General features: G+C 41.2%; 1 protein-coding gene across 2 annotated transcripts in view; it reads left to right on the top strand.

Annotated features, from left to right (window-relative positions):
• Positions 1–15,324, top strand: part of TBC1D9B (TBC1 domain family member 9B) — a 57,729-nt gene that overhangs the window by 3,381 nt on the left and 39,024 nt on the right. For both annotated transcript variants that reach the window (XM_054975813.1, XM_054975812.1), the window contains exons 2-7: positions 4,197–4,307; positions 7,363–7,481; positions 8,344–8,572; positions 9,022–9,280; positions 9,984–10,191; positions 11,544–11,756. In XM_054975813.1, coding sequence (XP_054831788.1) covers positions 4,197–4,307; positions 7,363–7,481; positions 8,344–8,572; positions 9,022–9,280; positions 9,984–10,191; positions 11,544–11,756 — 1,139 coding nt within the window. The remainder of the gene's footprint in view (positions 1–4,196; positions 4,308–7,362; positions 7,482–8,343; positions 8,573–9,021; positions 9,281–9,983; positions 10,192–11,543; positions 11,757–15,324) is intronic.

Below are 15,324 nucleotides of genomic sequence, written 5' to 3'. Positions count from 1 at the left end.
AAAGCCGACAGGAGCTAGGAAGATTTTGGTTATTGATAATTCATGGAAAACACTTGGGGTTATACTGCTGCGCTAAAGAATGAGAATAGAGCAGTAAATGAGAGCCATATGAGGAGACCAAAGCCAAGGGAGGTAAGGCATTTGGAGAGAGAAATCAGGTACAGATACCTATGTACTAGTGCTTGAAGAATCCAAGCGGGAGCTGAAATGTGTGGTACTAAATGACAATTTAGATGTAGCAGGGATTTTAGAAACCTGATACAGTGAGATAAATCAATGGGATACAGTTATAGCTGAATATAAACACTATGGACAGGACAGAGAAGAAAATGTTGAGGGCAGTGTTGCTATGTATATTAAAGGGGGCATAGAGTCAAGTAACCTAGATAACATAATGGGAATAAACTGCTTCATGGAATCATTATGGATAGAGATTCTGGACCCTAAAAGTGGCAGTGTAGTGTCACCTACTTAACCAAAATTGAGAGGGGGACTTTAATATTGAAATAAAGGAGGCAAATAGTGATAGCACAGATGGCTTCAAAAAGAGATTAGACAGAGTCATAGAGGATATGCCTGTCAATGGCTGTTACAGTGACTAGTTATGGTGAACCTCTGTATTCAGAGGCAGCAAACTTCTGAATACCCATGCTAGGAGACAGCATCAGCTGAAGTGCAACTGAAGTGCAACCTGAAGCCTCAGGGCAACTAGTTGACCTCATGTGAAACAGTATACTTGAGTAGGTGGACCACGTCTTCAGGGCTGTTCTTTTATGGTATGTGGGGAGAAAGGGTGAAGCTTCCTCCCGTGCTGTTGTCCAGCTTGTAACAACCTGTGATGTTTTTAAGTATGTATGTGACTTTAAATGCTTGGTACGGGACAGATGAAGAGTGGGGGTGAAAGAGAGGGGTGAGTGAGTGAGTGAGATGATTGGTTGATAACAGAGAGTGGATGGAGTGAACCGCAGTTTTTAGTTACTGAGTTGAGAGAGAAGATTCAGTCTGTGCAAAGCAGGCAACCTGAGTGGAAGTCTGAGGGGATATGCATTCTAGTTCAGTTAGGCAGCCTGTGTGGAAGCCTGAAATGGGTGTGTCTGTGAGAGTAAATATTCATTCTGTTTGAAGCAGGCAAACTGTCTGTGCTCCTGAGAGAAAGTCTATGTATATTTAAGTGAGTGATTGATCTGTCTGAAGCAGGCAAACTATGTGTGCACCTGAGAGAGAAAGTTTGTGAAGATCTGTGTAACTGTGCCTATGTAAAGAAACTTTAAGAACTGAGAATTATCTTTGAAACCATCAAGCTTAATTAATTAATTATGAATCCGATGCACTTCTTGTAAAAATAAAAGTTTTTTTAAAAAAATACCAGAACATTGAATACAACATGGAGTCACAATGGATACCAAAAAATAAAAAACAAAAATACCAGAACATCTGTTATTCCTATATCCCATTCCTTTCTTCAGGGCCACATAGTCCCACGAAGGAGCCTGACGCTTGGGCACATTATTAAAAGGGAAATTTAAGTTAACTATTTTGGAATATAATTCCAGGTGAAGCAGTCTACCCAGAGGTTATAAGGAGAGGGTCAAAGGCTAAAACCTAACTGGAAAAGAAAGGGGGTCATAACACAGCCCCAGGAAGCAGGTTTTTGCTCCACTGAAGACTGTACGTGGACTGAATGATAGAAAAATGTAGCCCCTAATGAGGCAAGTAGCAGCTCCCCAGGGCCATTTCAGACTGGGAAAATGGGGGGGGGGCGGCTAAAGCCCCTTTTCCCTTTGATCCCAATCTGAATCAGTCTCTAGATGCATGGGATTTAATTATCACATCTTAATTCCCAGTGCCTGTTGTTTGACAAACCAAGGACATTTGCTGTGATAGTTTCTCTTGCAGAGAGGTTTTTATGTAAATGAAAATTCTTCTGGCTCACATTTCCACAACCTCTTCCATGTGTGAGCCAGGCCCAAGCTGCTTGTGAGAGTTGCTACATGGCCTAAATGCCATTGTATGATAAAAACTCTAATCCTCTCTTTCTCCCTTCCGTTGTTCATTTAGGTGAGTGTTCAGTCATACTAACTGCTGTTGCTTGTGTGATCTGGCCTCAGGCCTCAGAATCCTTTCTGTAAAAGGCCTGATTATGGAGTAGAGGCCTACTGGCTCCTCTCCTCTGTTCGTTTCAGCTGTCACTTCCAATCACCATTTTTGCTGCTGTGAGAAGAAACAGAAGTTACTTTTTGTATTTATTATAAGGTCTTAAACCTTGCATTTAAGGTTCTCTTCCTGTCCTTTTATTCTTGATAGATCTAACTCAAGTCTCTCTACATGAGACATCTTACACGAGGATGCTCAAATGTAAGGAGACACAGGCTGTTTACACACACATTGGATAATGCACTTTCAGTGCTCTTTAGTGATATTTTGGAACTGGATTTTCGTGTGTGAAACAAAAGATCCACTTCCAAAGGATCGCTAAAGTGCACTGAAAGTACATTATCCAATGTGTTTGGAAACGGCCATAATGATAGCTGGGAAGCACAGTTTAAAAAGATAGAGCCAAAGGCTCTGTCAATTTCACCTCTCTACATGGGGGTAGTTTTAAAAGACAGGGCCCACAGAGATGGATCCTAAGAGGGTTTGTTAATTTCATCTTTGCCTCACAGAACCTTCCAGGAGGCAAAGATGAAATTAACAAATCCTCTGAGGAGCAATCGCCAGCCCTGTCTTTTTAAACTACGCTTTCCTGCTAACATTGCATCACCCTACACGCGAGTGTCCTCGTGTAAGATGTCTCGTGTAGAAAGACTCTGTGTTGACATGTGTTTATCCTCTAGAAAACTAGGTCACTTTATAAGAGTATTGCAGCCCTCTCAGAATCATTTATTGTTCCTTTCAGATGCCCCTTTCTATTATTTGAGTCTCTGGTAGTGTTATACAACAATATAAGATTTTAGTGCCACATGCAACTTGCTCCAGTTATCTGGTCACCATTGACACAACCATCCCTTGACAACGTGATATGGATACCCCCAAAACTTTTGTTTCTCATAAGGATAAAAGGATGTCTGTATGTAAAGAAAGTGCTTTTGTTTTAGAAGCCCCATGCAAAACATATCTCCCATCTTCTGTATGGACAGTAAAGTCTAAGAGATGTGAACTGATTTAAAAGTGGGGATAAAATTGTAGTCCAAGTCCTAGATATGTATCATGGGAAGCATTTCTCCTTACTTTCATATGTAAGTTAACAACAGGGCCTCTCAGTCTTTGGAATTTGTAGGTCAAGCAGTGCTACTACTAAGCTTCCTTACTCCCTAGTATGGATATCTTAATAACTTACTGTGTTGGTCCAGTGCTTTTTTTTCTTTAAAAAGTGTTGCTGTACTCCTGATTTTCACCATCTTGGGGGCCCAAGCCTGCCTGCCAACACAGGTGACAGTACTGCAGAAAGAGGTGTGGTATGGTGTCCCAGCACCAGAAAAAAAAGCCCCAGGTTGCCCACACTTCACCTCATGTAGGCATTCGTAAAATGAGAGGACGATCACACTGAATGAGAATGCTGCCTCTGCTGGTAAACAAGTGACCTAATTTTGCCATTCTGTTTTATCAAATTGGCCTTGCAGAAGCGGTGAAAACATAGTGTATTCTTCTGTGCTACTCCTCCCCCTTACCATCATTATTGTGTACTGTTTGGTGCTGACCTTAGTTACATTGTAACATTTGAATATTTTGTCTATAGATGAATGACAGTGCTTCCATGTTTTGCCCAAATACTTAATCCATAGATGATCTAAACTTGTCTTCAGTTAGTTTTTGAGACAGGTTGCATTTTGGTATTGATTTTCTCTAAAACTAATTCTCCATTGTTAATCAAAAGCAAACTGATATAGGAATTTCCTGAAAGAAACAAAAACATGTGTGTATCTTTTAATTGTATTGAATAAATATTTAATTAATTTTTTAAAAAGAAACAAAAACACAAGGGTATGAAAACGAAATATAATCTAATTATTTAGAATCTTAGCTATGGAATTGTCAATGGTAGTTCTATACAGCCTGCATCCCACTGGAGTGGATGTGCTTCTGTTTTTTAGATTAAGAAATATGGTCTTTTGGAAGTATATTCAGGATGCACCATCTTTCCTCTCCCTTGGCCAATCAAACTCAACCTGTTTTTCTCTGCATCTTTGTCTTTTTAGGTTTGCTTGTGGGAACCCTTGATGTGGTTTTGGACTCAAGTGCTAGAGTTGCTCCCTATAGAATCTTGCACCAGACACTGGACTCTCAGATATATTGGACAGTGGCATGTGGTAAGTACTGTTGTACCTGAAAACATGCAACAGGTTTTTTTTTTAAAAGACAAATACCATTGATGGAGGTCTGCTGTTGTCCTCATTTTGCTTTAAAAATGCATGCAGTGATTCCTCCACTGCTTTTTGAACAATGAAATTCTTTAGAGGCATTTGGGGCTTTAGGGGTACTTTCTGAAAGGCTAATTCCGTGAAAAAATCTGGGTATGTGTATGAATCACATTTGTGTGTGTGTGAATTCCTGTCTGACTTTTAGTAATGTTCTCATAGTGACTCACAATAAAAAGTAAAACATATTGTGTAAAAAAATACGAAATCCAGCCTTAAGAAAACAAAGTCAATAGCAGAATATCTCCACCAATAACAGTGCAGATCCAAAGTCTGTCAAATGACAATGGTCTTTCTTTGTCTTCTGAAGCTAAAATAAGATTGGGCCAAATTACACCCAGGGGAGAGAAGTTCTAAAGTCTTGGCGCTACTCTTATGAAGTCTGTATCTCATGTTCTACCATATGCGGGATGGCAGTGGAATACAAAGCAGTGGTTGTTTAGCTGCCTTTGGTGTACAAGATGATTCATGGTGGAGAAGGTTGTCTTTGAGGTACCTCATTTCAAAACTATTTAGAGCTTTGAAGGACAAAACAAGAACACTAGATTGGGCAGAAACAAATTGGAAGCCAGTTAAGTTGGGTCAAAACTTGGTATGATCAAAGTGACTTGCTCCAGTCAGCAAATCAGTAGCTGCATTCTGGATCATCGACATTTCTGAGACTGATACAATGGCAGCCCCAAACAAAGCATATTCCAATAGTCCAGCCTGGAAGTTACCAAGGCATGTACAACTGTGACTACATTAGAATTCTCCACGAAGAGCTACATTTGGTAACCCAACAGAGTTGGTAGCTGACATTTCTGGCCATAAACTGCTATCTAGACAACCAGGAGAAGTGCTGGATAAGTACACCCAAATTGCAATCCTGGACCTTCAGCCCCATCCAGCACTGAACGAATCCCACCATGCTGGATTGGCTAATATACCAACCAGCAGCACCCATGTCAGAACCACCACAGCACAGTACTTTCCAATCCTGCCTGAATCTGGCAGTCTAGTGATACCATGATTAATACTATCAAAAACCATGAAGGAGCCAAGAGAACTAGCATAGCTGCATCCCCCATCCACTTCCCAGTGCAAGTTATCAACTAAGATAATCAAGGCACTTTCAGTATCAAAACTGCACCGAGTACACATCTAGAATGTGGTCATTATATCTAGCGTAGAGATGGGCACGAACTGAAATACGAACCAAAGTTCATCACAAACCGGGTTGGTTTTTGGTTCGTGAACCGGTGGTTCTTCTGAGCTCATTTCTGACAAACCACAATGAACCGCTTGTATAACTCTCTCACCTATAAATTTTTATAGATTGTCATATAACAATCCTGTTTTACATGTTGCTAAGAGCCATAACTTTCCCAAAGTCTTGTAGTTGAACAAAGATTTGTACCTGGTTCTTGCTCATCAGAAATTCAACACTGTCTGCTATACCATGCTAATGCAACATGTGCTTTATAATCTGTATGGTATTAAACTTTAAAATAGCACTATGATGTAAGACTCTGATACTGCCAATTTACAGATAGATAAAAATGAATAACTTGCCCTTGTCCATCCAGTGAGTATATGTCAGAGCAGGGAATTGGATCCAGGTCTGACATGGAATTTGTTGCAGTGTAGTGGTACAAACTATGGGTAATCTGTGGGGCTGTGGCCTAGAAAGCCTTTGGGGAAGAAGTGAATTTTGAAAAGAAACTTGTCAAATAGGGAGAAAGTTTTTTTTTTTAACTGTAAGAAATGGCATTTTTTAAAAAACCTAAATACAGTGCTTTTTTTCTAAAAAAAATGTTTAGGGGTACTCTCAGTTTGACTCAAGAAAATCACCATTTTATAGTTCAAATCGGAAAAAATAAATGCAGTCAGTGGACAAAATTACCAAGAACTTGCATTACCTCATATTACACAGCTCACAATAACTTCCAGATTGGCATGAGGTTGTGTTCACTAACATCTTCCCGATTCCTCTGCTTGCTTTTGGTGTCCGTCGCCAGATGTCGTCCTTTCAAAAGAATTTACATACACATATTGGTCGCCACCATCGGGGGTAGCAACAAGACTGAGCAATCACTGTGCTAGATTCCAACTACCAGAGATCCAAGTGGCTTAGAGAAGACTTGTTTGTATTTGTCTGCACCCTAACAATCACCGATTATGCCAGCGATTTCGGTGGCATGTTTGATGCTCAAAGACGTTCCATTTTTTGTAAGATGAACAGCACTCCTAGTGAGTTTAAATATAACTAAACATCTTTGTTGCCAACATACGCTACATAAAACTTCACAAATCACATAAATATCCATAAAACGTTTGGAGTCGGTTTAGCGGGAATTCCAACATTTTAAAATTTTTACTTTCTCCTGTTACATTCACAAAATGTTTAGGGGTATGCGTACCCCTGCGTACCCCCAGAAAAAAAGCACTGGGTAAATATATTATAAAACTCTAGGGAAATGTTTTAAAATCCCAAGCATCTTGTAGTAAGACAGTATTATGACAAAATGTTTGTATTTCTTTATACTAAGATAGCTTTAAAAAGATAGACAATGGTAATAATAATAGGACTGGAAGAAAATAACTGCAGTTTGATAACAAGCAACCTTGTATAGAGCAGGAGGAGTGAGGCAAAGACAGATAAGTAGAAGTAAGATTTAGAGAATATTAAGTGAAAGAATTAGAAGGCTGAAGATTTTTGATGAGTGTTTAGCTGGAAGGTTTCACTGTCACTTGTGTGGTAAAGATCTATAAGCTGTAGTCGTTTGTTCTTTCCTTGGTTGTAAGCCAGCTTTCATAAAGTGGCAGAAGAGGAGAAGGATCACTCTGAGAAGAACATATGTGACATTATTTAAACATTCCATAGGGATGCTTGATTTTGTACCTTGAATTGTAAACTCTCCTGTAGCTGCTAACATCTTATTATCATTTGTTTATTTGCTTTTAGGTTCATCCCGTAAAGAAATAACAAAACACTGGGAATGGCTAGAGAATAACTTGCTCCAGACTCTTGCCATCTTTGATAATGCAGAGGATATCACTACCTTTGTCAAGGGCAAGATACATGTAAGAGGCACCTGTTTTTCTGTAGACTTCCTTTGTCATGGTGCTCAAGACTGCATCTTTGTGTAAAACTCAGTGTGGGACAGATGTCTGCAGTACATCCTGGGTTTGGATCCCATGGATCTGTTCAGCCGATACTGGTGTCTTCCCTTAGCACAAGGCTCACCTCTGGCATCAGGTGACAACTCCTTGCATCAGACAAAAGTGCTGTCATGATCAGAACAGATCCACTGGGTCCAACCCAACATGAGGAAGGGATGGAAGCTTATGATTAACTGGGTATCTAGAAGGTTTATCTTTTTTCCATAAAAATAAAATAAGCTGATTAGTTTAACACTGTACTATATGTTAATTGCCAACAATCGTATATGTTTGTGTAATCAGTTTGAACAGGATTTCAGGAGATTCCCTCTATTCTTGCTTGTAATCAAATTTACTGTTGCTTTGTACCTGGATGTACCTTCACTCCCTTGCAGGTGGCCTCCATCACTTCCTGCATGATTTTCTTTTATCTTCCCATATAGACAATGGAACAACATAAAATGAAGACTTTTTTAAAGGAAGTTCACATAGGAGCATGGGTGGAGGAGTCTGTACGGAAGGCGGTTCCATTGCTTGTCACTTAAAGTATTCAGTGGCACTTATTAAAGTATGTTCCATGGAACAAGCACCATAACAGTGCATAAGCTGTTACATTTTCCCAAGTACAAACTACTGTGCTTTGAGTGCTTAGAAAATTGCAGTACACCCACAACAGAAATACAGCTTCAAGTGATGGGCATGTGGACTGTGTGCAACCAATTAGTTAAGGCCAAACCTTGATTCTGTAGAAGAACATTAATCTGCAGCACTTTTTTTCCTGCAGGGCATTATTGCTGAAGAGAATAAAAATCAACAGCCTCAAGGGGAAGAAGATCCAGGTAAATTTAAGGAAGCAGAACTGAAGATGCGTAAACAGTTTGGAATGCCTGAAGTAGAGAAGCTGGTCAATTACTACTCCTGCAGCTACTGGAAAGGACGTGTCCCGAGACAAGGCTGGCTCTATCTGACTGTTAATCACCTCTGTTTCTATTCCTTCCTTTTGGGCAAAGAAGGTAAGATGTAAGTCTGCTGAATGTTGTGGCCCACACCTCACTTGTTTAACTGACCTGTTCTGATTGCCTGTTTTAAGCTGGGGTCAGATCTGGGGTTAAGCAGTTTACAAAGTCCCACTGTGAGTAATGTTCATACTGAGGTTTAGGGCCAGCAGGTAGAATTCTCATTCTGGAAAGGAGAGGGAGGGAGCTTGTGATTCTGCGGCCTACTTCTAAGTGGTTAATTGTGGTCCAACAGTTGGCATCGTTATATCTGCATTGTCCTTAAGCTTCAGCCATTTTTGTAAAAATGTTCGGGGTTTCTCTATTTTCTTCCTTCTGAGAACTTTGCTGAGTCATGCTATAATTAGAAAAAGAAAATTGGAAAGGTCATACGGATTTCCTCATTTGTTTAAAAAGTCTTTGTTGGAAGTCTGATAGTGATTGCTTGGTTTCCCGTGTTTCTCTAGTAACCTTAATAGTCCAGTGGGTGGATGTAACGCAGCTGGAGAAGAATGCCACTCTGCTGTTCCCTGAATGCATCAAAGTGAGTACCAGGGACAGTGAGCTCTACTTCTCTATGTTCCTCAATATTGGTGAGACCTTCAAGTTGATGGAACAGCTGGCTAACATTGCAATGCGACAACTGCTGGATAATAAAGGTTTCGTGGAGGACATGTTGCTTCCCAAGCCCTGCAAGCCTCTAAAGAATATCTCAGCACTCAAAAGGTGTGTGTGTATATCTTCCAGTGTATGGAGGAAACCGAGTGAAATTAAGGGAAAACTTGTATATTTTCATAAAATATTTATATTCAGTAATATTTTGAAGCCTTGTTTAATTTCCAGTACAAGGAATCGTTTTAAGGGTAAAGTATATGGGCTGTACAGTGTTGATTATGTCATAGGATGCAAAATCTATCTTCTCAGTTCAAAATATTATGCACTCTCAGTTTTGTTTTGCTTTGTTTTTTGGCTGAGCACATTCCTTCCTGATTTAAAGGGGAGAAATCTGGAATCATTTCCTCTTCAAGATGTACTTGGGAGGAGCTTGAGTGTGCAGGTACCCTTGCCCTGCCCTTTCCCAGCAAACCTCAGCATAGAGAGAGCTCTTCCAAAGTCCATCACCTTCTGTGTTTAAGTTCTTGTGACCATCCATGCCTACACTTGGAATTTAGTGGGAACTATACAGCTGTCTTGCTTTTCTTTTTCTTCCTCACATACATTCTTTTAAATCTTTATTTTCAGTTCATCTCTAAACAGATTTCTTGGAAGGAGAATCTTGGATGAAACTATATTGATAAAGGGCAATTCTTTTAGTACTTAAAGATTATGCTGTACTGGAAGAACAGTGGTGTTTTACTCTGTGGATTGGATAGTAGAATGCATTGTTTTCCTAATATGTTCATATTATATTTGCTCTCTGTTTCTTCAGAGATCTGGATGCTCGAGCCAAAAATGAGTGGTACTGTGCTACTTTCCGACTGCCCAAGGATGAACGTCTTGATGGACACACAGATTGTACTTTGTGGACCCCGTTCAATAAAATCCACATCCTGGGCCAGATGTTTGTTTCCAACAACTATATTTGTTTTGCTAGCAAAGCAGAAGAGGCCTGTCATCTCATAATACCGCTTAGGGAGGTAGGAACCTGTTTCTGGTGATGAGTCATCTCAGCATCAGAACTAGTAACTCATTTGTGTTTTGTTTAACATGCTGAATTTGTAGAAAGTTGTTAGAGGTTGGTTTTGTCTCTCAGTGGGTTGAAGAAATAATTTCCCTGGCTGATGGCAGCAAGTTCCAGTTTGCAGATTTGATATGCAGATTTTTGGGGTGTCAGAAAAATTACAAGTATTTACATGACAGGGAATAATGCTATTTTTGTCACAACAGCTTCCAGAGCCTGAAAGCTAAAGCACTATTTAGTTTAAGCATGAGAAGCTAAGGAGAAAGGTATCTTATCTTAGCTCTCTGAATCATAGCTATCAAGATGGGCAGGAAACATGATGTTTAAAGCAAAATTCATCATCGCACAGATTACAAGATTGTAATTTCCCATTTTTCATGAATATGCCAACACGTTCCTGCCTGTAAGAAAAAGCTTCACAGTAGATTTTTTATGGTTGTAATCATCATATGTAGTAATGATGAAAATGTAAACTAGTTAAAATTCAAGGTGGTAGTGTCCGGCGGCGACACTGTCCTTCTGTCCGCCCACCCCACCAGCCCTGCAGCAGCAGACACCATCTTCAGGCCCTGCAGCACAGCCTCTGGCAGTACCTCAGCTTCAGGAGCCTCTACAGGCCCCCAGGCCTCCCTCACCCTTTGGCCAGTCGCAGCCGATGCCCAGGCACAACTCTGGGGAACAGCTTGCAGCCACTCAGCAGACTCACCCTTCTCCTGCAGTTGCCCAGACAGCTCCACCTCATCCAGGCCCAGATTGCCATCAGCACAAGCCAGGCCAGGCCCAGGCAACAAGCTGCCAGGAGAGCCCCGGGGGAGGGTTCAGAAGCAGCAGGGGCGAGCCAGGCAGAGAGCAGACCAAATGCCTAGCCTTAGGCTGGGATGGAGTGGGTGGGGCCAGGAGACTGCAGAGTCTACCCAACCCTCCTATCAGATAGGCTGGGAGCAGGGCCAGTCAGGGAGACTGGGTGGTAATTGGGAGCAGAGCCAGGGAGGTGGGGCAAGGGGAGGCCTTTAAATTCAGGTTCCTGTGAAGACTGAGAAAGATTTTGGAGGGAGAGACAGCTGGAGCATGTTGTTACTCCCAGGGCAGGAGAAGGAACAAGGTGGTGCAACCCCCTTCCTTGCCCGTCTGAGGCCGGAGGACACCTTCCTGGAGAGCTGGTAGGATGGCAAGCTGTCAAGTGGGGGCGCCAGTGAGGGAGGAGCCTCACAGGTAGATTATCCATAACACGCTGAGTATCAGTTTCTGAACTATTCTAATTTTGAAGAAGCCTGATATATCCAAATTTATCCCGTTTTGTATTTTTAGGTCACCATTGTTGAGAAAGCTGATAGTTCCAGTGTCTTACCCAGTCCACTCTCGATCAGTACCAAAAGCAAAATGACCTTCTTGTTTGCCAACCTGAAAGACCGAGATTTTTTGGTACAGAGAATTTCGGACTTTCTGCAGAAAACTTCATCCAAGAAATCACGCAGCAATGGTGGAGCACGGAAGAAAAGCTTTGGTGATCAAGCATGTGAGGTACTAGAATTGAACTCTGGAGGGACCCTGTCAGCATCCCATAAGAGCTTTGTGGGATTTTCTGTACATTTTGATATGCAGCCCCTTCAGTTAGTCTCAGTTTCTGAAGCTAAAAACACTAAATCTAAGTGCTTTTTTTGCTTACTGTATGTAAGAATGAAAATAACTTTTTTGTTCAATTTATTGCAAGAGATTTGGAAAATCATTAGAATCCCTTAACCCAGATTTGATGTATTTACCACTGATTTAAACAGTTAAAGGAGGTCATGCTGTTGTGGGTTGCAGTATACCTATATTAAAAAAAATCTTTTCTGAACAGCTTTTCTTCACATTAAATGTTCTTTAAATTGCAATAGAAGCTTCTTTGTGCTTTTGCAGTTCTATGTCTGTGGAAGAGGGTATCCTTGTGAGAGCTAATGTACTGGCTTTGGGGGGCAGGGCTGTCCTAAATAGGAAAATTGTTCCCCTCTTCCATTGGGAGAAGTTTCCCCAGTTCAGCCCTTTCTGCTGTGTAGAAGCCAGTGCAGAGCTCTGCTACTCAATAGCATCTCAGGAAAAGTCCATCTCCTCCCCACCCCCTATAAATTAGCTAGGGAAATGAGGCAGCTTCATGTCCAGCCTTGTAAATCCACTTTATTCTCTGCATTATGTTGTCTTTTTAGCAAGTTGTTCTCTAACTTTGCCTTTATGTGTGGCTGTGATGGAGGTGCTGTTCCTGCTGCCATCTGGCTGGGGCAGGTTGTTCTTGAACTGAGTTCTGTCCAGAAAGCCTTCAAGGGACTTATGAGGGTTCTCATGGGGTTACTAAAGGATGTGCCTGCTATGCCTTCACAGACCACATTCTCTCCTCAGCTTGCTGAGGTGACTTCTGCCATGCCCACAGAACCATCACCTCTTCAAGGGACAAGTAGCAGAGTCAAGCTATGAAGTGGCTGAGGATGTGGCAAGCCTCTTTATTTATAAGCTTCATTTGTAGTCCACCTTCCTCGCTGAGACTCAAGAACTACAACAAAAGGTATAATACATATAACCAACAACGTTAGAGAGCAACTTGCTAAAAATACAGTATAATATATACTGTAGGTATACAGTATACATTATAGGTATACATTATAGGTCTCTCTTTCTCCCTGTAGCCTAGTTAGAACAAAAACTAAAAAGAAGGCTCCTCTCGGGGCTAAATGTAGCTGTTTAGTGACAGCAAGATACCTTCAGGGAGTTGTCCCCTCCACCCCATCTCCAGGGGAAGTTCCCAGCCTGCATCTGTACAGACTAGTATCCTTGATTCTGGAGGAGTTCATTACCCAAAACTCTGATCCAGAGATAGATAAGCCTGGGGTATTCTTGGGCATGGGATTTCATATTTTTGACAAGGATCCAATTTCATCCAAATCCAAAGTGGTTTCTATCCACTTAAAGGGTGAAATGAGGATTCAAGCATTCTCCAGCTATTTACAAGTAGTAAATAAAACCTTATTTGCATCCAGCAGGACTCCAACAACAGGTAGTACAAAGCAACATGGAAGGCCTTCCTCACATGATGTTACCACGAACTCTTCCTTGGTAGATATAAAAGAGGTCCTCTGCTTTCTGCGCTCTGGACTGGAGAAGTGGCCCTGCCCTAATACTTTTTTTTTTTTTATAATAAATTTTTATTAAAGTTTTGTAACATATAACATATAACAAAGGGAACAACAGTTGCATAAACATAATACGGTGTTATACATAATTATAGTAAGGCAAAAGAGAGAGAACAGTGGTGTAACCCACGAATAGAGAGGCAGGGTGCATCAATAACAGCGTTTAAATACAGTATAAGGTAGACATCAGTTTTGTAAGAAGAGTGATAACCAAGTAAATCCATTGCGTCACATAGCAAGCCTACGAATTAAACCTCAGGGTTTATAATCGTGTAATAAGATAATTTAGAGACCAGCCATGAATTCTGGGATAGATAATCCAAAAAAGGACACCATTTCGCGTAAAATTGTGTAGTTTTAGAGGGGTTCTGCAACAATCTGATTCTGTCTGCTATCTTTTCCATCATAAGGTGATCCCACACCATTCTGTACCATATATCCAGTTTGGGCGGAAAGTGCGATTTCCACCTAAGTGCGATCGCATTTTTTGCAGCTACCAAGAGAGTTCTGATCAAGTCTTTCCTTAGTTGGGGAATTGCTAAATCTTTCCAGAGATCCAGGAAAACAAGTTCCGGACGTAAAGGTATCTTATAAGTTGTGATACGAGAGATTTCATGGAAAATCATCTGCCAGAAATCAGCTATATATTTACACTCCCACCAGCAATGCAGGAAAGTACCTTGCCCTCCACACCTCTTCCAGCAAAGGGAAGACCTGCTAGGATATATTTTCGCTAGCTTTTGGGGAGTGAGGTACCACCTGTGGACAAGCTTAAAGGTTTGGAGTCGCACACTGGTGACAGGGGAATTAAACAAAGCAAATGCCCAGACTTGCTCTCTATCTTCCTGCGAAATTTCTGTCCCGCAATCCTGTTGCCACTTGTCAAACAGTGCCTCAGTGTGCGGCTTTTTGGCATTAATCAGTGTGTGATGGAGTTTTGACAGGAGACCTTTACGGATAAGTGATTGGGAGTCTAGAAGAGTTTCAAGTTTAGTCATCGGTTTGGCTATTATGCTTTTTATATCCAGGTCCTTCAAGAGATATCCCAGTTGAAAATAGAAGAACCAGGGGATTTCCCTGCCCACTTTATTGTTCAGTTCCACCCTGCTTACGATACCGTCCTTAGTAGCTATGTCTAGTAACCTTAAATCTCTTAGTTCATTCCAAGAGCGTAGTGCTGTTATATTATGTTGTTGAGGCATGCCTTTATGAGACGTGAGTACCGAAAATCGAGATATAACTGGGAGGAGGACCTTCTTGTATCTGGCCCAAAGTTTTAGAAGAGCCTTAAGGAATAGGTTGTGATGTACTGTGGGGGGACGTAGGCTTGGCGTGGACCAAAACGTTTCCCTCAATGTTTTTGGCTGAGAAAAGACACACAATATGCTGGCCCAATCAGAATGCCCGGAAGGATGAAGGATTTGAAGGACATCTGACAGCCTGGCCGCATCATAATAGAGCCCTATGTCTGGATAAGTAAAGCCTCCCGCCGCCCTAGGGGCACACAGGACCTTGAAGGCTATCCTGGGGCGTTTATTCTGCCACAAAAAGCAGTTAAAGGTCGTCTGCCAGTGGCCCACAATTTTGCTAGGGACATCAATTGGAATCGTTCGGAATAAGAAGATCAGTTTCGGGAGGACAAAGGATTTTATCAAGTGGTATCTTTCATACCACGCTAAATTTTGCTTGTTCCACTTGAACAAGAGGTGTTTAATTTCTTTCATTTTTTGGACATGATTCACTTGGAGAAGCTGAGCCAGATTAGACGGAATATTTATACCCAAATAGTGAAGATGTGTTTTGGCCCACTGGAAATCAAATTGCCGTTTTATGTTACTACATGTCGTCTCGGGTAAATTTATAGACAGAATGGTAGACTTGCTTTGGTTTATTTTCAAGCCTGATATTTGCCCGAATCGAGAGAGTTC

The sequence above is a fragment of the Eublepharis macularius genome, chromosome 4, assembly GCF_028583425.1.
Source record: "Eublepharis macularius isolate TG4126 chromosome 4, MPM_Emac_v1.0, whole genome shotgun sequence".
Taxonomy (NCBI): Eukaryota; Metazoa; Chordata; class Lepidosauria; order Squamata; family Eublepharidae; genus Eublepharis; species Eublepharis macularius.
Note: the sequence above shows the minus strand (reverse complement) of the source record. Positions and strands in the feature narration are given on the sequence as shown.